This window comes from Phyllobates terribilis, unplaced genomic scaffold (genome assembly GCF_046119375.1).
Source record: "Phyllobates terribilis strain yellow unplaced genomic scaffold, ASM4611937v1 Scaffold_8__6_contigs__length_399053987, whole genome shotgun sequence".
In the NCBI taxonomy this organism is placed as follows: Eukaryota; Metazoa; Chordata; class Amphibia; order Anura; family Dendrobatidae; genus Phyllobates; species Phyllobates terribilis.
Genome location: NW_027362768.1, coordinates 178,491,523 through 178,514,974, shown reverse-complemented (window position 1 = coordinate 178,514,974; position 23,452 = coordinate 178,491,523). Strand labels below are relative to the sequence as shown.

Sequence of the window (23,452 nt, the reverse complement as noted above, 5' to 3'; positions counted from 1 at the left end):
GGGGCGGAGTGAAGGCGTCAGAATCGACGCATAGCGCTATCCGGCGCCATTTTACAGTGTGTCTTCAGCAAAATGGCTCCGGACAGCGCGGTGCTCCGGTGCCGCACTCCTCCCACGGCCTCCGGCAGAACAGGACACAGCAGCGCTGGAGCACAGGGAACAAAGGTGAGTATGAGTTTCTTTTTTTTTGTATGTGTGCAGCGTGAAAGGGATGAGGGGGCCACACATACCAGGATTGGGGGATGAGGGGTGCCATGTATATCAAATTTGGGATGAGGGGTGCCACGCATACCAGGATGAGAGATGGGATGCCATGCATACCAGGATTGAGGGAGGGATGAGGGGGCCACATATACCAGGATTGGGGGATGAGGAGTGCCATGCATACCAGGATAGGGATGAGGGGGTCATACATACCAGGATTGGGGATGCGAAAGCCATGCATACCAGGATGAGGGATTGGGTACCATACATACCAGAATTGGGGGATGAAGGGTGCCATACATACCAGGATTGGGATGAGGGGTGCTATGTATATCAAATTTGGGATGAGGGGTGCCATGCATACCAGGATTGGGGATGGGGAATGGTGGGGTGCCATGCATACCAGGATTGGGGATGGTGGGGTGCCATGCATACCAGGATTGGGGGAAGATGGGTGCCATGCATACCAGGATTGGGGGAAGAGGGGTGCCATGCATACCAGGATTGGGGGAAGAGGGGTGCCATGCATACCAGGATTGAGGGATGAGGGGTACCATACATACCAGGATTGGGATGAGGGGTGCTATGTATATCAAATTTGGGATGAGGGGTGCCATACATAGCAGGACTGGGGATGGGGAATGGTGGGGTGCCATGCATACCAGGATTGGGGATGGTGGGGTGCCATGCATACCAGGATTGGGGATGGTGGGGTGCCATGCATACCAGGATTGGGGATGAGAGGTGCCATGCATACCATGATTGGGGATGAGGGGTGCCATGCATACCAGGATTGGGGATGAGGGGTGCCATGCATACCAGGATTGGGGGAAGAGAGGTGCCATGCATACCAGGATTGAGGTGTACCATGCATACCAGGATTGGGGGATGAGGGGTACCATGCATACCAGGATTGGAGGATGAAGGGTACCATGCATACCAGGATTGGAGGATGAGGGGTACCATGCATACCAGGATTGGGGGATGAGGGGTACCATGCACACCAGGATAGGGATCTGGGGGGGGGGGCATGCATACCAGGATGGGGATGAGGGGCCATGCATACCAGGATGGGGATGAGGGGTACCATGTATACCAGGATAGGGAGATGAGGGGTACCATGCATACCAGGATTGGGGGATGAGGGGTACCATGCATACCAGGATTGGGGGATGAGGGGTACCATGCATACCAAGATGGGGACCTGGGGGGGCCATGCATACCAGGATGGGGATGAGGGGTACCATGTATACCAGGATAGGGATGAGGGGTACCATGCGTACCAGGATTGAGGGTGAGGGGTGCCATGCATACCAGGATTGAGGGTGAGGGGTGCCATGCATACCAGGATAAGGATGAGGGGTGCCATGCATACCAGGATAGGGATGAGGGCAGCACATAACAGGATGGGGAACAGGATTGGGGAGCACAAATACCAGGATGGGGACAGCACATACCAGCATGGGAGACCATATACCAATAAAAATGCTTGCCATCCGGGCATAGAACGGGCTCAATAGCTAGTATATTATATATATATATATATATATATATATATATATATATATATATATATATATATATACACACAGTACAGACCAAAAGTTTGGACACACCTTCTCATTTAAAGATTTTTCTGTATTTTCATGACTATGAAAATTGTACATTCACACTGAAGGCATCAAAACTATGAATTAACACATGTGGAATTATATACCTAACAAAAAAGTGTGAAATAACTGAAAATATGTCTTATATTCTAGGTTCTTCAAAGTAGCCACCTTTTGCTTTGATGACTGCTTTGCACACTCTTGGCATTCTCTTGATGAGCTTCAAGAGGTAGTCACCGGAAATGGTCTTCCAACAATCTTGAAGGAGTTCTCAGAGATGCTTAGCACTTGTTGCCCCTTTTGCCTTCACTCTGCGGTCCAGCTCACCCCACACCATCACACCTCCTCCTCCATGCTTCACGGTGGGAACCAGGCATGTAGAGTCCATCCGTTCACCTTTTCTGCGTCACACAAAGAAACGGTGGTTGGAACCAAAGATCTCAAATTTGGACTCATCAGACCAAAGCACAGATTTCCACTGGTCTAATGTCCATTCGTTGTGTTCTTTAGCCCAAACAAGTCTCTTCTGCTTGTTGCCTGTCCTTAGCAGTGGTTTCCTAGCAGCTATTTTACCATGAAGACCTGCTGCACAAAGTCTCCTCTTAACAGTTGTTGTAGAGATGTGTCTGCTGCTAGAACTCTGTGTGGCATTGACCTGGTCTCTAATCTGAGCTGCTGCTAACCTGCGATTTCTGAGGCTGGTGACTCGGATAAACTTATCCTCAGAAGCAGAGGTGACTCTTGGTCTTCCTTTCCTGGGGCTGTCCTCATGTGAGCCAGTTTCTTTGTAGCGCTTGATGATTTCTGCAACTGCACTTGGGGACACTTTCGAAGTTTGCCCAATTTTTCGGACTGACTGACTTTCATTTCTTAAAGTAAGGATGCCCACTCGTTTTTCTTTACTTAGCTGCTTTTTTCTTGCCATAATACAAATTCTAACAGTCTATTCAGTAGGACTATCAGCTGTGTATCCACCAGACTTCTGCACAACTGATGGTCCCAACCCCATTTATAAGGCAAGAAATCCCACTTATTAAATCTGATAGGGCACACCTGTGAAGTGGAAACCATTTCCGGTGACTACCTCTTGAAGCTCATCAAGAGAATGCCAAGAGTGTGCAAAGCAGTCATCAAAGCAAAAGGTGGCTACTGTGAAGAACCTAGAATATAAGACATATTTTCAGTTGTTTCACACTTTTTTGTTAAGTATATAATTCCACATGTGTTAATTCATAGTTTTGATGCCTTCAGTGTGAATGTACAATTTTCATAGTCATGAAAATACAGAAAAATCTGTACTGTATATATAATCTATACACACACACACATTCCCTCTCCTCATTATAAAGCCCCATTCCCATCTCTGGTTTTGCAGGCTGTAATATATGCCTAGACTAGTGTATATATATAATATGCATAGACGAGTATTAGGGGTTGGTGAGATCGGAGGAGGGTGCGTTTTATACCAGGACCGGCCCCAGTCTTGTACCTTGGACCCCGGTATTGCAGCCCAGCAAAGTGAATGGGGACAAACTATTAAAGGCGTCCTCTCATCTGCACTAATTATAGGTGATATTTGTCAGATAGCTGCTCGTTTTCCTGTGGTTGTAAGACTGCTCCAGCCGCTCCTTCAATTGGCGACAGGAACGACATAGGTTACATTTTGGACAATGGCACATCCAGCTGCTGCACAAAATCTCTCATTGCCGCTGTCTTGTACACGGGGGGCACACGTTCCCTTGTTCTGGCAATCGGCGGTCCGAGTCGCCATGCGACTATCAGCAATCGAGTGTTTCCACATTCCATGTAGACTGGAATGTCCCTTTAATAAACCCTGTTGTGTCCATTGTTGCCCTTCTTTACACGTCGAGTGTCCTCTGCCCTACAGCAATGATAAAAGAACCAAAAGCGACGTCTTGTGCTGGACGATATGTAATAGGATGGTAGCGGGGCCTGGATACGGCTGTAACCGCTGCACAGTCACCATAGGAAGGTAAGGAGTCTGGAGGGGACACATTAAGCCTTCGGACAATACGGACTCGCTGCCCATTAGACTAAAGTTCCTTTGGTGACTGCTTTATGGCGTGTGGGAAGACAGGAAATGGTGGGTGACCGGGAATGTGGATTATTGGGATTCCTGGAGATACGAGGAGGCCATAGAGAGATGGAGAAGAAGTGAATCTGTCCAATGATGAGAGCGTGTGAAGAGAGGCGGCTGGACAGGTGCTGTCAGGGGTCAGCAAGTGACAGCTCCTCTGAGGCAGAGAATGGGGGGCATACGGACACCAGAACGCAGAATAGTTCATCAGCTGAAGTTACAGATGTAATTATACTATTGTGGATAATGAAACAAACTTTCATATAAATGATTTTTTAAGATCCTAATTCACACATTGGGAAATTGAGGAGGATTTCAGTACCGATTGTGCATGAAATATTCCAATACAAGCAAGTGAGATTTCCATAAGCCCTGTTCACACAGATCGAAAAACTGTCCGCACGTTCTTATGGTAAGAAGTAGCAGAAACGCTGCGGATTTTCCATCCAGGTTGCAGTCAAGGAATCCTCAGTATAGCTTTCAGAAAGTATTTTTATATTTAGGCTGGTGCTTTAATTGCCAGGGAATCAATAGGGGTCCAGGTCCCAAGACCCCCGGACGGTGCACACTCTCAGAATATTCAACAGAAAGCAGGACACGGACCCCACCAATTTGCAGATGAGTAGAGTGTCGGCCAGAATGAAGATACTGCCTGAAAGTTTAGCTAGACTAAGTAGCATTACTGCTTTTTGCTTTATTTCTGGAGGGGACGGCGATTTTGCACAGAATCTTCTCAATGAATGTAGTTAATCCTCCAGGAGATCTGCTGCAATAACCGCAGGATCAGTCACAGATCTAGTAAAGTCTGAAGCATGCAAGACTCTGATCGCTCGTGTCGGTGTGAACATTCTCGAAATGTTTTAGGCAGGAGGCCGGGCATTAAGATCTTGATACAGTTGTAAACAAATGTTCATTCCCTGATGGCAAGATGCTGAAAATAGTTAAAGAGTTGCAAAAAAAAAAAAAAAAAAAAGAAAAAAGTTTCTTCACCTTTTCCTTTGACAGTCTGTGAAAATCAGGCCGTACTCGGATGTCATCTGAGAGCAGTCGGATTTTTTTCACGGAGCAAAAAAATCAGACTTGTTTCTGCAATTTTCCACAGACTACTCAGTCTGTGAAAAAAAATCACTGACATGTGAATGGCCCCATAGACTGTCATGGGTCTGAGTGCCACCTGTGACAGCCATGGATAGCACTCGCACGTGTGAACCACAGTGACATTAGATGTTAAAATTACAAAGACCAGCTCACCGGCGGATCCGGAACTGTCCAGAGCATGGATAGTGTTACTGCTAAAACCATGCAAAAAACTGGCAGCAAGGAAGAGATCCAGCTCCATGGACAAAATAAAATCTTCATTATTGGCACAGAAGATGCTTAATACACCAGAAATATGGGCAGCACGGTGGCTCAGTGGTTAGCAGCGCAGCCTTTTAGGACTGGGGTTATGAGTTCAAATCCCACCAAGGACAACATCTGTAAGGAGTTTGTATGTTCTCTGTGGGTTTCGTCTGGTTCTTCAGTTTCCGCCCACACTCCAAAGACTTACTGATAGGGAATGTAGATTGTGAGCCCCGATGGGGACAGTGCTGATAATGTCTGTAAATTGTCTGAATTGTAAAGCGCTGCGGAATATGTTGGCGCTATATAAATAAAAATATTATTATTATTAAATGCATCAGTGTTTATTGTTCTAAGCCGATATGGATTTTATTTGGAATTTTAAACATGTACCAATGAAATATTTCTATGTCCATGGAGCTAGAACTCTCTTCTTTGCTTCCGGTTTCTACAGATGCATCATGCAAGTTTTCAATGTAGGGCAGTACAGTTACAGTGCTGGACCGTGCACATGGTTTTCAGCGTTGGCAGATTTCAATTCTGCATTGAAGTCCATGGAAAAATAAAGTTAAATTCTGCAAGTTTGGGGCAAACCTGAGTGTTAACTGAAAAACACCTTTGGGTTTTTTGAACCTTTTCTGCAGCAAAAAATGCTCCGCATGCAAGTGTGAAAGTATCCATAAAAAGCAGTGTCCGATGTGACCACAATCCCTCTACAGACAAACACTACTGCCCCATATCCTCAACCCCAATCATTAGGTGCAAAATGAATGAAAGGAGGCTCACGGTTTTGGGTTTTTAAAAATTTTATTCAAACACCAATAAAAAAAAATAAAAAGTGTAAAATTTGGTTGCAATAACCAGTCGGTATGTAGAACCAGCTGAAGGAATTCATACAATAGGTAACAAAATTGCATAAATAAGTCTGGAAATAAATAAAAACTTTTAAGATCGATAACTTTTAAGCGTTAACCGTTCTTCTCCATTAAATAACATCGTAGATAAAATTACTCCAGGCAGTTAAGAGTCCGCACAGTTCTGGAAATCCCTGACTCTTCCTGAACGTTAAAATCCGGTCGCCTCCAAAGCCGCGTGGTGATGCCACGGCAGACGCCGTTCCTCTCCTCTTCCATATTTAAATACAATATTCTCCTTTCTCCCGCAATTGGCAGCAGCCGCCGTCTCATGTCCACAGAAGGTTTAAACCTCACTTTACACGGAAACGTCCTCGGGGGAAGAACAAGCGTCGTTTCCGTAAAGTACTTTTTTTTTTTTGTATATATTAAGTTAATTTTATTTGATTTATTTTTTTTTTAAACAGAAAGTGTCCAATACAGGTCCAAGGATGATCATCGCTCGGGGAGGTTGATCACCGGCACCCACTGATCCAAGTAACGACTCTCTTTGCAAAAACTCATCACTTGATTGATGGCGGGATCTTTCAGTTGGGAAGCGTGTGGATTCTAGGGGGAAAGAAAAAAAAAAAAACAATACAAAAATTAATAAACTGGATGTATTTTATAAATTTAATATCAGAACAAGTCTGCTCATTTTCCAGAAGCAGCACCTCTCATGTCCATGGCCATATCTGGTACTGCAGCCTCAAGTAAATTAGTCATAGCAATTTCTAAAAAGTCCCCCCCCCCCCCTTCAATCTAAACCAAAAATAATGAATGACCCCAAAAATATTTCAAATGCAAAAAGCACCTGTTACACTACATACTACTCCACCTGCAGCTTCTGCTAGTAAAAGGACATGTCGGAACAAGTTAACGGGCAGGAATGTCCCAGTGATGAGATCACGAGCAGTTAGTTGTCCAAAGTCCAACAGCAGTGAGGAATTAAAAAAAAAAAAGCGACTGTAACACAGAGAGCAAAGTCACTGTGATCTCGCATTACCGAAACTCCTGGCCGGGGCGGGGGGGCAGACGCGGAGCTTAGGAATGTGGGAGTGAGTCTTCCAGGAGCTTGGGAAATAAGCAGGGAGCTGGCAGCAGAAAGCCCAGGGCTGGGCAGGACGGGCTTACAATACCCTCTGAGCAACAATTGTTCTGTGCTGGGGGGGGCTATAGGAGCAGGAAGCCCTGCCTCCGGGGTGCGGTAAGAGTCGTAGGTGTAGGGAGATTGCACAGGTGTCCTTTGTAAGAACTATAACATTGGTTTCTATATATGTGCAGAACTGAGCATGACATTTATTCTGCACAGAGGTAATAAATAAAATATATATATATATATATATATATATATATATATATATATATATATATATATATATATATATATATATATATATATATATATATATATATATATATATATATATATATATATATATATATATATATATATATATATATATATAAGCTTGTCTCTTTAAATAGCATCATAAAATGAGCCCTTAAATACAAGTTCTAGAGTCGTTCTCGGTCAAGTTTCTAAAAATTCCTCTTAAGACTCAGTTTTCTTAAAAACTTGTGCAATAGGATTGAGTTGCAAAACTCAGACTTCTGGGAAAGCAGAGTGACCCCCAATCCGTGGTAATGGTAGCAGTCACCTAGATTTCCTAGAAAAGCCAGGACGACTTTAATGACGACTCAAGGACTTGTAGAAGTTTACATATGGGACAGGTTCGGGGCAGACTGTGTGTTGCCATCAACAAAGGGAATGTTGTCCCCTCCCGGGGACTAGAGGTAGTAACCCACAACAGTCCTGGTTCAGGTGAGAGGCCTGGAATTCAGCAGAAACCTCCGCCCCCTCCCTGAGAGAGGCAGAATGTCACCTACGTTGATTAGAATACAATGCAGATCGGCAGGTTCCCCGGCCTTGTCAGAGCCGCCCAGGATCTCGGCCAGCCGGCTCATGTTGCTCACTCTCAGGATGTTGATGTCATTCTCGCAGCAGAACGCCTGGATCAGAGTGAAGTGGATCTGTAAGGCGACATCCTGATCCTCAGCCTCATCCGTGGCAAGAAGACAAAGCACCACATTGTCCGGGTCCCTGCAATGCACAAAGGGTTAATCAGGACAGAAACACATAAGTAATGAATGTGGGGTCTGCAAAATAAGAGTGTGAACCCCCACATACAAAAAAAATCCAGGAAACCGCTGCAATCACTGACTTTAAATGTTGCAACTGATGAAGAAAAAATTCTGCATATTTGCAACAAATTACCAATCCCCCCTTGGATACTATCATTACAATGCTACAATTAAATGGAAGGGGAACTATAAGGCCCAGCATGCCCTGACCATCAACTGCATGTTTCTGCATCAGAGAACCTCAAACCTGCAGCTCTCCTGCTGTTGCAAACTACAACTCCCAGAGCCTGTATCTTTGAGGGCATGCTGGGGATTGTAGTGTGCAACCACTGGAGAGGCGCAGCGCTTGAGGATCACAGCTTTGCATGAAGTGACAGAGTGTGACAACACGGATGATTGGATGCAATGACCCTGGAAATAAAGTTGCACAAAAGTTTTCGATAACTTTATCTGGAGCAACGAATCCTCAACCTGTGACAGCAAAACTAGAACGAAGCTGTTGGGGCATGCTGGGATTTGTAGTTGTGCAGTTCCATATCGGTAACAAAAAAAAAAAAAATCCATCAAAGTCAAAGTTTTCAGTAACTTCATGTGCAGCGGCGACCCTCAACCATCCTGGGGGTTGTAGTTAAGCACAAACTGTACATGAGCTTGCAAGTATCATCCAAGTTGTACAAAGTTCTCTATAACTCTGATCTTCCACCTTTAGTTCCCTGGTGGCTGTAAAACTACAATCCCCAGCATGCTCCAACAGCAATGTGGTAGTTTTGCAGTTGCTGGAGAGTCACAGGTTGAGGATTCACAGCTCCGCACTTGTAGACAACTTTATCTCCATCCCATACAATCATCCAAGTTGTAGACAGTTCTGTAACAGCATGCGGAGCGGTGCGCCTCCATCCACAGCGGTGCTCCTCCATCCGCAGAGCTACAATCCTCAGCATGCCCGACAGCCAATGGTGTAATTTTGCAATCGCTGGAGAGTCACAGGATGAGGTTCAGCTCCACATAACTTGGATGATCGTTTCAGGGTCATCATGTAAAATCTGTGCAACTACAAGTCCCAGGATGCTTGATGGTTGAGGATCCAAGTTGTATTATCCGTGTGCTCGGTCAGTGCACGCAGAGCATTGTGGTCCCCCCCCTCCATCAGTGCACGCTGAGCATTGTGGTCCCCCCCCTCCATCAGTGCACGCTGAGCATTGTGGTCCCCCCCTCCATCAGTGCACGCTGAGCATTGTGGTCCCCCCCCCTCCATCAGTGCACGCTGAGCATTGTGGTCCCCCCCCCCTCCATCAGTGCAAGCTGAGCATTGTGGCACCCTCCCCTCCATCAGTGCAAGCTGAGCATTGTGGCACCCCCCCCTCCATCAGTGCAAGCTGAGCATTGTGGTGCCCCCCCCCCTCCATCAGTGCACGCTGAGCATTGTGGCGCCCCCCCCTCCATCAGTGCACGCTGAGCATTGTGGCACCCCCCCCTCCATCAGTGCACGCTGAGCATTGTGCACCCCCCCCTCCATCAGTGCACGCTGAGCATTGTGCACCCCCCCTCCATCAGTGCACGCTGAGCATTGTGCACCCCCCCTCCATCAGTGCACGCTGAGCATTGTGCACCCCCCCCTCCATCAGTGCACGCTGAGCATTGTGCACCCCCCCCCTCCATCAGTGCACGCTGAGCATTGTGGTCCTCCCTCCATCAGTGCACGCTGAGCATTGTGGCGCCCCCCCCTCCATCAGTGCACGCTGAGCATTGTGGCGCCCCCCCTCCATCAGTGCACGCTGAGCATTGTGGCGCCCCCCCTCCATCAGTGCACGCTGAGCATTGTGGCGCCCCCCCCTCCATCAGTGCACGCTGAGCATTGTGGTCCCCCCCCTCCATCAGTGCACGCTGAGCATTGTGGCGCCCCCCCCCTCCATCAGTGCACGCTGAGCATTGTGGCGCCCCCCCCTCCATCAGTGCACGCTGAGCATTGTGGCGCCCCCCCTCCATCAGTGCACGCTGAGCATTGAGGCCCCCCCCCTTCCATCAGTGCACGCTGAGCATTGTGGTCCCCCCCCTCCATCAGTGCACGCTGAGCATTGTGGTCCCCCCCCTCCATCAGTGCACGCTGAGCATTGTGGTCCCCCCCCTCCATCAGTGCACGCTGAGCATTGTGGTCCCCCCTCCATCAGGTCAGTGGCACTTACACGTTGAGCAGCTTGGCCGCCTCGTACACCCCGATGGTGATGGTCCTCTGCACCTTGGCTTTGCGCAGCACTTCCTCCAGCGCGGACCCCACACTGTCCATCCTGGAACATGACAGCACAGGGGTTAGATGGGATCGTGCACTGCACACCCGGCGGGTCACTCACCCCTCACTGCAGCAACGGTCACTGCCGACCACACACAACTGTCAGCAGCGCCCCCAAATCCCCCTGCAGCCGGAGCAGCGCAGCCTCCACCCCCGCACCTCCCGCAGCCTCTTACTTTCCCATGCTTTGCTCTCCGGCAGTGAACTCCTCCAGTGTCATCGTGTTCGCGGTAATCACCGTGCGTCTCACGTCCGTCTTCTCTGTACCTCAGCTCCAGTCAGTCTGATTCACCCCAGTTCACTACCCGGCTACATGTGCCGGGCCTCCCGGCCAATCAGCGCGCGCGTCATTAACATAACACCGTCCTGATTGGCTCATGTAAATGAGCTCCCGGTGCTTACTACAACCACAGCTACTACTCAGCATAGCAGCGGGGATTGGCTGGCGCAGGGAGGAGGGGCGGGGCTGTTGTGGGAAGACGGTTGCCAGGTGATAGGATTGGTGGCATAACCCTTTCCATGCTGGAGGCGGCTGCTGTGATTGGTCGCCTCTCCCCCCATAGATGAATAATAGTCATCAGTAGTGATATCATCGGCGCCCCCCGGAGTGATCCCACAGCGGTCACCTCATCTCTGGGGGCTCCTGCAATACACGGAGATGAGGCCAATCAGCGCCTTACTGTCATTTCTGTGTCTGTGGTGACAAGAAAGTCCCAAAATATGTGCAATGCAGAACTGATCCTGGGAGTAGCATCATGTGCACCCCACAAAACAGCCGAATAAGGGTCATAGGGGCCCCCGGGGTCACAGTCTCCATCATCGCCCCCCGCCCAGGGTCACAGTCTCCATCATCAGCCCCCCGCCCAGGGTCACAGTCTCCATCATCAGCCCCCCGCCCAGGGTCACAGTCTCCATCATCAGCCCCCCGCCCAGGGTCACAGTCTCCATCATCAGCCCCTCTCCCAGGGTCACAGTCTCCATCATCGCCCCCCGCCCAGGGTCACAGTCTCCATCATCAGCCCCCCTCCCAGGGTCACAGTCTCCATCATCAGCCCCCCGCCCAGGGTCACAGTCTCCATCATCAGCCCCCCGCCCAGGGTCACAGTCTCCGTCATCGGCCCCTGCCCGGGGTCACAGTCTCCATCATCGCCCCCTCCCCAGGGTCACAGTCTCCATCATCGCCCCCTCCCCAGGGTCACAGTCTCCATCAGCCCCCAGGGTCACAGTCTCCATCATCGCCCCCTCCCCGGGGTCACAGTCTCCATCATCAGCCCCCAGGGTCACAGTCTCAATCATCAGCCCCCCCGCCCAGGGTCACAGTCTCCATCATCGCCCCCTCCCCAGGGTCACAGTCTCCATCATCAGCCCCCAGGGTCACAGTCTCCATCATCGGCCCCTGCCTGGGGTCACAGTCTCCATCATCGCCCCCTCCCCAGGGTCACAGTCTCCATCATCGCCCCCCGCCCAGGGTCACAGTCTCAGTCATCGGCCCCCGGGGTCACAGTCTCCATCATCAGCCCCCAGGGTCACAGTCTCCATCATCGGCCCCCAGGGTCACAGTCTCCATCATCGGCCCCCGGGGTCACAGTCTCCGTCATTGCCCCCTGCCTGTGGTCACAGTCTCCGTCATTGCCCCCTGCCTGGGGTCACAGTCTCCGTCATTGCCCCCTGCCTGGGGTCACAGTCTCCGTCATCGGCCCCCGGGGTCACAGACTCTGTCTTTCTCATGCATTGTAAGGTCGCCGTATTGTAAAATCACTGGTCTCCAATGAAGCCTGGCCGCAGATGTACAAACATGGCGGACAAGGACGGGGCCTTCTGTCGGCCCATGGCCACCATGACTACACAATCACTTAAATGCCAGCAGCATCTAAGGGGTTAAACCGCTGCAATCTGGGCTGCAGAAGGTCGGAGCTGCCCTGGTTTGTTGCATTTTTTTCAGGTTTTTTTTTTCACTTTCTCATTGCTTTTTATGAGTGGAAAAAAAAAACACTGCAAAAATCCAGAAAAAAATTATATGCTTTGAAAGATTGAAAAAACGCTGCAGCTATCAAATTGAGTCAGAAAAACAAGTGCGTGCATGAGGTTTCTAAAATCTCATAGCTTTAGCTGTTACTGTTAAAAGCAGCTTTAAATTTGCATTTAAAAAAAAGCAAACCCCCCTTCCCCACTGCATGTGAACATAGCCTTAGGCTATATTCACACATTGCGTTTTTGAGTTGTTGTTGTTTTTTTCTGCAGGCAAAACCTGTTCTCTTGGCAGGGAAGAAGCTGCTTCCAATTTGCATGTTTTGCTGTTTTTCGGTGTGGATTATGTGTGCTTTGCCTATAGTACTTGGTTAATAAAGTCGATTTTATTCACCCAAAGTACTGCAAAAACGCATGGGTGCATAAGATTTTGCTGCCTTTTTGCACTCTCATTGCTTTCCATGTCTGAAAAAAAGTGCTGCAAAAACACAGAATTGACATGCTACAGATTTCAAAAATGTTGCAAAAGCGCTGCAACGTGTGAACACAGCCTTAGTGTCTCTTCATTCTTCAGTTTCAGATAAAAAAACAAAAGCACAAAATGATGCCACAATTGGTCCATTTGAGGTCGGTTGGATCTTTTCTGGCGATCAGTCATCAGTGCCATACATTGTTTGTATGGCATCTGTATTTGTATGGCATTTGTATTGACATCAGTTGTCATCCGCCATCTTGTTTTGTTTTTTTTCACCTCTTGTCATAGTTCTCAGCAGACAGTTTACAGAAGAAAAGGCCGTCATCTCTTCATTCCGGAGAAAACCCGATTGGCTGTGCAGGAGTGACCAGGAGAGCAGACTTTATTATTTTATACACATTTCCTGCCTGTAGACCAGTTGCAGTCAGCACATTTCAACCCACTCAGACTCCACAGCTGCAAGCGCTGCACTTTTTGCATTCTGTTCCCTAGAAGCCACCCTGTAGACGAGTGTGCGCCCTATGGTTCCGTTCACACTATGATTCGCTGTGCAGTTAATTTATTCTGCAGATGCAACAGGTGATGCTGGATGTAAAATGGTCATTTACACATTTTGCATCAAAGTTTCCAATCCGCATTTAGTCATACAGGAATGGATCAGATGTCCATTTTTCACTGCTAGAACTTGTACTCATTATAATGTACGTCTCTGTTCACACGTGTTTTTTTTGCAGACTGAGTGCAAAAAAAATCACGTAGACATGTCCGTTTACCCCCCTCCAAAAAATACAGTACCACACCAGTTGACACTGTGTGCGGTACTGGAGCTCAGCCCTATGCACTTCAATGGAGCAATGCTGCAATACCTGACAGGTCCCATGGACAGGTGGGTGCAGCACTGGAAGACGACAGCAGCCATATGCAATCGCACCCTTTCCCAGCACTGGAAGTATTACTAGTCTAAGGCTATGTGCCCACGATGCAGAAATGCTCAGGATTTTTTCCTGAGCGTTTCTGCATCTCCCTGGCAGAAAAAAAACACATGCGGATTGTACATGCGTTTTCCTGCCGGGGACATGCGGATGTGAAGCGTTCTTCACATGCATTTCCGCATGCGGGTTGACAAGCGATTTTAGCATCACTAGGAAAGTGCTTGACAACTTGGTCACACTATATAAATCCATGCAAACGGCATAGATTTATATACTGTGACCGAAAGAATGGTAAAAAATAAAAAAATAAATATATACTTACCTTCTGATGGCCCCCGCAGTCTTTCTTCCCTCCGTTCTCCCATGTCGGCAGCGGTACGCTGAAGGACCTGCCGACGTCAGCGTCGCGTGACCCGTCACATGACTAGGACGTCAGCGCAGGTCCTTCAGGCCATCGCGAACTGCCGGCAAGCGAGGAGGAGTGCACCGGGGGCCGCCAGAAGGTAAATAACATTTATTTATTTTATTTTATTCTTCTTTTCACAGGTTCTATGGTACCCGGGTCCGGAGGAGAGTCTCCTGTCCTCCACACCCGGGTACCATCCGCACATTGAAACGCATGGATTCCGCATCTACATATACAGTGATTCGTAATCCATGCGATCTAATGCGGTGAAAAACACCGGCGGTGAAAACACCGCGCTTCCGCAAAATATTTGGTAGTGCTGCGTTTTTTTCCGCAATGATAATCCGCAGCGGAAATTTCCGCAGCGCACATGCGACCACTGCTGCAGGGGAGCCAGAGAGAATGAGTCGCTTCAGAGCTGCAGCTCAGGAGCGTTGCTCTGTCACTCACTGAGCACAGTTCCAGAGCCTCTTATTGTCCCTGGCTCCTCTGCGTCAGCAGTCGCCTGGATTACAGCAGGGGACACCTAGGACAGGTGGGTATGTGGATTTTATTATTTTTACAGGTGGGGACACTGCGGGATCAGACTACCACTACCCTCATCACATCAGTGTGTTCAGCGTGAAGCACTTTTACGGACCATGTATCCGCAAAAAAAATGACTTGTGTCCGTGTGGAGCACACAGACATACGGTCCGTGAAAACACACTGAGATGTGCACAGACCCATTCATTTGAATAGGTCTGCGTGTGTCAGTGTCTCCAAACTGTGTGGAAACTGTCACCACTCGTACCGGAGACACTGACATGTGAAAGAGCCCTTATGTTGTATGGAGCGACCTCATCAGCTGTGTTTCAGACTATGTGCCCACGATGCAGAAATGAAGCAGAAAATTTCTGCAGCATTTCTGCATCTCCCTGGCAGAAAAAACGCATGCAGATTGTGCATGCGTTTTTCCTGCAGAATACATGCGGATCCACATGCGGATTCACATGCAGATTGACAAGCGCTTTCAGGCGATAGCATCACTTGGAAAGTGCTTGACAACTAGGTCACACTGTATAAATCCATGCAAACAGCATATACAGTGTGAACCGTAAAAATGAAAACAAATAAAGCTATACTCACCCCCGAGGCCCCGGCGTGGCTGCAGCGCTGCTTCCTGGCTGGTTCCCGGCTGCCGGCATATCGCGAGACAGAGCGGTGAAGGGCCTGCGGTCACATGACTGACGTCACCGAAGGTCCTTCAGCGCTGCTGGCATTCAGAGAGAAGACGCCGGACAGGCGAGTATAAACTTTGTTATTTTATTCTTTTTTTACAGGTACAATGGTACCCAGGTCTGGATGAGAGTCTTCTCTACTCCAGAACTGGGTACCATCCGCACATAGAGACGCATAGAAGCCGCTTGTAAAAATGTACAGTCGCGGTTTCTGTGCGTCTCAATGCAAGTCAATGGCGGGAGTTCCGCTGCACTTCCGCAAAATTAAATGACATGCTGCGGATTTTTGTACGCAGCATAAACGCTGCGGAAAAATCCGCAGCTTGTGCATAGAACATGCGGAATCCCCTTGGGGACCATGGGGTGCGGATTACCTAGCGTTTAACAAGCGTTTCCGCTGCGGAAAATCCGCAGCAAAAACGCTTGTAATCCGCAACGTGGGCACACAGCCTTACAGTCGGCACCTGACACTAACAGCAGAGATCGGAGTCAGATCTGTTCACTGCTGTGTAAATGCGGCTGTCAGTCTCTGATAGTGACAGCCAGGAGTCTGCTGAAGACCCTCATCACCCCCATCTTTATCCTGGGCTACAGGCTGGAATAATGAAGTGTTCCAATATATGTTACAAGCAAACAATCATAAAAAAAAAAAAAAAAAAAAAAAATCAATAAAGGAACAAAAATAAATTAAAAAAACTTAATCAGCGCTTTCTCCATTTCAATGTAAATAAAAAATAATAATCTTTTTATTTATATAGCGCCAACTTATTCCGCAGCGCTTTACAATTCAGACAATTTACAGATATTATCGGCACTGTCCCCATTGGGGCTCACAATCTATGTTCCCTATCAGTATGTCTTTGGAATGTGGGAGGAAACCGGAGAACCAGGGGGAAACCCATGAAGACATGGGGAGAACATACAAACTCCTTGCAGATGTTATCCTTGGTGGGATTTGAACCCAGGACCCCAACGCTGCAGTGCTAACCACTGAGCCACCTTGTACAGTGCTAACCACTGAGCCACCTTGTACAGTGCTAACCACTGAGCCACCTTGTACAGTGCTAACCACTGAGCCACTGTGCTGCCCTGCAAACTAATCAGCGTACTCATCCTCGCTGTCTGTAAGACCCCGATCTATGGACATATAAATAATCCAGCCCAAACAGCGTAAAGATTGAAACCCCATAATCGCTGATTTTCAGTCACTGCACCCCCCCCCCCCCGCCAACAAAACACGATCAGAATTTCATTTTCACTATTTTCTCCCAAAATGGCACCAATATAAACAGCAAAAATTCAGAGCCGCCCAGGGGTGCAGCTGGCAAAACGCAAAAGTGACGTTTCCGGGAAGATGTCGGCACAGAACACGTAAGTCTGGTGCCGCCGTAATCGCACCGACCGAGAGAATCGAGTGACTTGCACCACACTTGGGATTTTTTCCCGTTTTTCGTACATTTTAGGGCGTCGTTCACACCTGCAGCTCGACCTGCAGTAATCAAGCCTCGTACAGCGACGGGAAAAAAAAAATATATTCCTGCTCCTGGAATAAAAAACAAAAGCCAAAAAAGGAAAAATGGCCACGGCAGGTAAGAGCTGCAGGTTGCACGCTGAGTGCTGTGTTCAGCATTTACTTGATGACTATTATGCAGATGTGGCTATGTGCCCATCTATTTGTGCAATCAGTGGGCATGCTGGGACTTGTGGTGCCGCAGCTACCGTCCCGGTACAGAGCTGTGAGCAGTGTCGGGGGTCGGCGGGGATCTTCTGGGCCGATCACGACTCTCTGCTCCCCCGGGCTCCAGGTGACACAATCCGCGCCTCCGCCCGCACTGAGGAGGGAAGAGCGCGGGAAAACATACAGCAGTGACGTCACCGCGCAGGGCGAGGACCCGGCTGTTGCCATGGCGCCCGAACTGCCTGGAAAGCGCGTGGAGCCTCGGTGTGGAATGCAGGAAGCCGGTCACGTGGTCTGCTGTCAGTCACACGGGGACTTGCACAATACCGGAGCTTCTGTGAGCTCAGGACCTGGCGCGGTCTGAGGCCGGTCAGCTGCCGGCATGAGTCACTCACTGCACAGCAGCGGTCTGACAGCCGGAGCTGCTGCACAACCTCTTGTTGATTATGACATTGCATAGCGGACCAGTTACAAAAATCATTGCTAATGTCATGGCGCATGTCTCTGTGTAATGTAGAGAGATTCACACAATAAAAGTAGAATTAGAAATCCACAACTGCACCAGCCGCAGGCCCCCATACACCGCACCAGCCGCAGGCCCCCATACACCGCACCAGCCACAGACCCCCATACAGTGCACCAGCTACAGACCCCCATACAGTGCACTAGCTACAGACCCCCATAGAGCGCATCAGCTACAGACCCCCATACACTGCACCAGCTACAGACCCCATACAGCGCACAGCTACGGACCCCCATACAGCGCACCAGCTACGGACACTGCACCAGCTACAGACCCCCATACAGAGCACCAGCCACAGACCCCCATACACTGCACCAGATACAGACCCCCATACAGCGCACAAGCTACAGGCCCCAATACAGCGCACCAGCTACAGGCCCCCTACAGTGCACCAGCTACAGACTCACATACACTGCACCAGCTACAGAACCCCATACAGCGCACCAGCTTCAGACCCCCATACAGCGCACCAGCTACAGACCCCCATACAGCGCACCAGCTACAGACCCCCATACAGCGCACCAGCTACAGACCCCCATACAGCGCACCAGCTACAGGCCCCATACAGCGCACCAGCTACACACCCCCATACAGCCACCAGCTACAGACCCCCATACAGCGCACCAGCTACAGGCCCCCATACAATCCACTAGCTACAGGCCCCATACAGTGCACCAGCTACACACCCCCATACAGCCACCAGCTACAGATCCTCATACAATGCACCAGCTACAGATCCCCCATAAAGTGCACCAGCTACAGACCCCCATAAAGTGCACCAGCTACAGACCCCCATACAGCGCACCAGTTACTGTCCCCATACAGTGCACCAGCTACAGACCCCCATACAGCCACCAGCTACAGATCCTCATACAATGCACCAGCTACAGACCCCATAAAGCGCACCAGCTACAGACTCCATAAAGCGCACCAGCTACAGACCCCAATGCAGTGCACCAGCTACAGACCCCCATACACTGCACCAGCTACAGACCCCACACAAAGCACCAGCTACAGACCCCATACAGCGCACAGCTACGGACCCCCTTACAGCGCACCAGCTACGGATACTGCACCAACTAGATCCCCCATACACTGCACCAGCTACAGACCCCCATACAGAGCACCAGATACAGACCCCCATACAGCGCACAAGCTACAGGCCCCAATACAGCGCACAAGCTACAGGCCCCAATACAGTGCACCAGCTGCAGGACCCCATACAGCGCACCAGCTACAGACCCCCATACAGCGCACCAGCTACAGACCCCCATACAGCGCACCAGCTACAGACCCCCATACAGCGCACCAGCTACAGACCCCCATACAGCGCACCAGCTACAGACCCCCATACAGCGCACCAGCTACAGACCCCACACAAAGCACCAGCTACAGACCCCATAGAGCGCACCAGCTACAGACCCCATACATCGCACCAGATACAGACCCCCATACAGCGCACCAGCGACAGATCCTCATACAGTGCACCAGCTACAGGCCCCCATACAATGCACTAGCTACAGGCCCCATACAGCCACAGGCCCCATAGAGCGCACCAGCTACAGATCCCCATACAGTGCACCAGCTACAGGCCCCATACAGTGCACCAGCTACAGACCCCCATACAGCGCACCAGTTACTGTCCCCATACAGCGCACCAGCTACAGATCCCCATAGAGTGCACCAGCTACAGATCCTCATAGAGTGCACCAGCTACAGATCCTCATAGAGTGCACCAGCTACAGATCCTCATAGAGTGCACCAGCTACAGACCCCATATACACTGTGTTCCAAATTATTATGCAAATAATATTTTCTCAGATTTTCCCAAATTACCTGTATGAATTGCAGTCATTGTAATTTTCCAGTCAAATAACTATTAGAGTACAATTGAAAGGTTTTTGTACAAACTGCCTGTGATAACAGGATATTTTTAAAAAAAGAAAAAACTCAAACTGCACTCAAAATGCATGTTCCAAATTATTATGCACAGCAGAGTTTTCAACCTTTTCATTTTAATAAAGAGCAAAAAAAATGGTCATTTTTGAAATTATAAGCATTAGCAGGTTATTACAAACTGAAATCAAACAGTTTTCAACTCAAAACTTTATTCTAGGTGATGTTACATTTGCACATAGGACCCCTTGTTCGAAAGGAGCTTCTGAACTCTTTCGTCCATTGAATTTGTCAGGTTTTGGATGGTTTCTGCTTTAATTGTTTTCCATGAGGACAGAATACCCTCCCAGAGCTGTTGCTTAGATGTGAACTGCCTCCCGCCATCATAGACACTCCTTTTGATGATGCTCCAGAGGTTCTCAATGGGGTTGAGGTCAGGGGAGCATGGGTGCCACACCATAAGTTTGTCCCCTTTTATGCCCATAGCAGCCAGTGTGTTATGTGCAGCATGAGACGGGGCATTATCATGCATGAAATGATCTCGATGATCCAGATGGATGGAGTGGAGGATGGCTGGTTGATGGACACCCCATGCAAACATGGCTACGGCGCTAACAAGGAGGAGGTGGAGTAATGTTTTGGGCTGGAATCATGGGGAGAGAGATTGTCGGCCCTTTTAGGATCCCTGAAGGGGTAAAGATGAACTCCATAATGTATGTTGAGTTTCTCAAACAGCACTTCCTTCCATGGTTCAAGAAGAAGAACCGTGCATTCCGCAGCAAGATCATTTTCATGCATGATAATGCCCCGTCTCATGCTGCACATAACACATCTGAATTTCTGGCTGCTATGGGCATGAAAGGGGACAAACTTATGGTGTGGCACCCATGCTCCCCTGACCTCAACCCCATTGAGAACCTCTGGAGCATCATCAAAAGGAGTGTCTATGATGGCGGGAGGCAGTTCACATCTAAGCAACAGCTCTGGGAGGGTATTCGGTCCTCATGCAAAACAATTAAAGCAGAAACCATCCAAAACCTGACAAATTCAATGGACGAAAGAGTTCAGAAGCTCCTTTCGAACAAGGGGTCCTATGTGCAAATGTAACATCACCTAGAATAAAGTTTTGAGTTGAAAACTGTTTGATTTCAGTTTGTAATAACCTGCTAATGCTTAGAATTTCAAAAATGACCATTTTTTTGTTCTTTATTAAAATGAAAAGGTAGAAAACTCTGCTGTGCATAATAATTTGGAACATGCATTTTGAGTGCAGTTTGAGTTTATTTATTTTTTTAAATATACTGTTATCATAGGCAGTTTGTACAAAAACCTTTCAATTGTACTCTAATAGTTATTTGACTGGAAAATTACAATGACTGCAATTCATATAGGTAATTTGGGAAAATCTGAGAAAATATTATTTGCATAATAATTTGGAACACAGTGTAGTGCACCAGCTACAAGCCCCATACAGCGCACCAGCTACAGACCCCCAGACAGTGCACCAGCTACAGACCCCCACACAGCGCACCAACTACAGACCCCCATACAGTGCACCAACTACAGACCCCATACACTGCATCAGCTACAGACCCCATACAGCGCACCAGCTACAGACCCCCATACAGCGCACCAGCTACAGACCCCCATACAGCGCACCAGCTACAGACCCCCAAACAGTGCACCAGCTACAGACCCCCATGCAATGCACCAGCTACAGACCCCATACAGCGTACCAGCTACAGACCCCCAGACAGCGTACCAGCTACAGACCCCCAGACAGCGCACCAGCTACAGACCCCCAGACAGTGCAGCAACTAGATCCCCCATACACTGCACCAGCTACAGACCCAAATACAGTGCATCAGCTACAGACCCCCACACAGTGCACTGTATGCACAAGCTACAGATCCCCCATAACAGTGTACCAGCTACAGACCCCTAATAACAGTGCAACAGCTACAGATCCCACATATGCAGTGTCCATTTTAGGACATGATCAGATATCAAAGTCAAACATCAGAATCTCAGTTTGAGGCAAAATACCCTGTCTGAGAAGTGACTTTGATATGTGACTTTGACATCTGACTCTTACAATTGATAATAATTAAAAAAAAGTTGTCTGTTCGCTGCTGGGACTTGAACCCAAACTCTATGTCTAGAAGCCAGTACACTTACCATCGAGCTATACACTCAGTTGAAAAAAACTGGGTGATCAATTTGGTTATGTGATTTTCAGTGCAAAGCTGTCTGAAATTCATTTGAACTTTCACACCGACCTCCTCCAAGCCAAATTCAAAGGATATGTGACTCTGATATCTGACTTTCTTCAAACATCAGAATCACAATGACTTTTAGACACCCTGAGTATTTTCATGGTTAATCCCATAAGCCAAGTTAAAAAACACTAGCCATTATCACTTGACCCTATGGCTGAATGGTAAGGCTATGTGCCCACGTTGCATTTATGAAGCAGAAAATTTCTGCTGCATAAATGCAAGTCCTCTCCCGGAAAAACGCATGCGGAATTCCGCACGCGTTTATCGCGCATTTTTCGCGCGTTTATCACGCGTTTTCCACATGCGGAATTGCCTTGCGTTTTTTATGCATTGGACAAAGGCAATTCCGCTTGCGGAAACGCAAAATTAAATGACATGCTGCGGATTTTTGAACGCGGCATAAACGCTGCGGAAAAATCCGCAGCATGTGCATAGAACTTGCGGAATCCCATTGGGGACCATGGGGTGCGGATATACATGTGTTTTTCAAGCGTTTACGCTGCGGAAATTCCGCAGCATATACGCTTGAAAAATGCTACGTGGGCACACAGCCTAAAGCTTATGGGATCAACCATGAAAATACTCAGGGTGTCTAAAAGTCATTGTGATCTGAAACTGAAAATCACATAACCAAATAGAATGCCTAAGTTTCTTTAACTGAGTGTGTATAGATCAATGGTAAGTGTAGTGTTTTCTAGACATGTGAATTCAGCCTTAAAGGGGATGGTTGACATTGTCCCCTCAACAGTCAGCTGTTTCAGCCAGGGGAAGCTTGGCTACAAGGCTCGCAATTTGTCCTACAGTGTAAATGCGTCATACAAATGAATTGGCAACCATGTAACTCATGATCAGGCTGAGCATCTCTGCAGGTTCTCTCCTCTGTAGCTGGTAGATGGGGTTCCTGAGCAGGAGATTGTTCCATGTTCTTTAGCCCCAATAGGGCACATGGACAAGGGCTTTCCCAATGAGACTGTGGCAGGAGTCCAGGTACTTGTCCTAAATGAGCTTTAATGGGGACAGAAATTACACTTTACCCACTGAATTGAGGCCACATTGTTATGTTCTGCTACCAGAGCTAAGGAAAGAGAGGAGATCTGTCCCTACGATAGAACTCAGCTTAATCCCTACGATGTAACAGGGAACCTGATCCTGCGATCAGACCTGCTAAAGTCCTAAGCTAGTCTGTACGGAGACCTATAGATGTGGGGAAGGAATCCCTACAAGTACTAAGGACTGGGAGGAATATGGGACACCTCCTAACAGAAATAGTAGCAGACAGACGAACAAACAAAATATATAGAACATAGAGGTCAGTAGACCAAGCAAACTAACAGAGCAAGACACAGAGCACAGGCTAGCTAGAAAGTAGATATACAATGAAGTCCAGCAAAGCCAGAAGGGCGGAGCAGGATTAAATAGGCCAACAAGGTCATGTGACCAGCAAAGGAAAAAAAACTAAGAGCAAGGTTCTAACAGTACCCCCCCTTCTAAGATGAT

At 48.4% G+C, this 23,452-nt stretch overlaps 1 protein-coding gene and 1 long non-coding RNA gene across 2 annotated transcripts in view; one reads left to right on the top strand and one right to left on the bottom strand.

Annotated features, from left to right (window-relative positions):
* Positions 1 to 6,041: 6,041 nt before the first annotated feature.
* Positions 6,042 to 10,904, bottom strand: GADD45A (growth arrest and DNA damage inducible alpha). The gene is made up of 4 exons (XM_073642672.1): positions 10,755 to 10,904; positions 10,475 to 10,576; positions 8,037 to 8,250; positions 6,042 to 6,716 (listed from the first exon to the last, which is right to left on the bottom strand). Exons 1-4 carry the CDS (start codon positions 10,796 to 10,798, stop codon positions 6,603 to 6,605), a joined length of 474 nt encoding a protein of 157 aa, XP_073498773.1. The 5' UTR covers positions 10,799 to 10,904; the 3' UTR covers positions 6,042 to 6,602.
* A 5,935-nt stretch (positions 10,905 to 16,839) lies between these two features.
* The window catches only part of LOC141156471 (uncharacterized), a 100,221-nt gene continuing 93,608 nt past the window's right edge, over positions 16,840 to 23,452 (top strand). Inside the window, exon 1 of the long non-coding RNA XR_012247632.1 lies at positions 16,840 to 16,950. This is a non-coding gene — a long non-coding RNA (uncharacterized lncRNA). The remainder of the gene's footprint in view (positions 16,951 to 23,452) is intronic.

Bases quoted from the DNA above. Each gene is read 5' to 3' on its own strand.
- GADD45A (XM_073642672.1), bottom strand. From the start codon at position 10,798: ATGACACTGGAGGAGTTCACTGCCGGAGAGCAAAGCATGGGAAA. The intron at 8,251-10,474 runs GTAAGTGCCACT...TGTGCATTGCAG, and splicing joins GCGGCCAAGCTGCTCAACGT to GGACCCGGACAATGTGGTGC. The intron at 6,717-8,036 runs GTAGGTGACATT...CTTTCCCCCTAG, and splicing joins TGCATTGTATTCTAATCAAC to AATCCACACGCTTCCCAACT.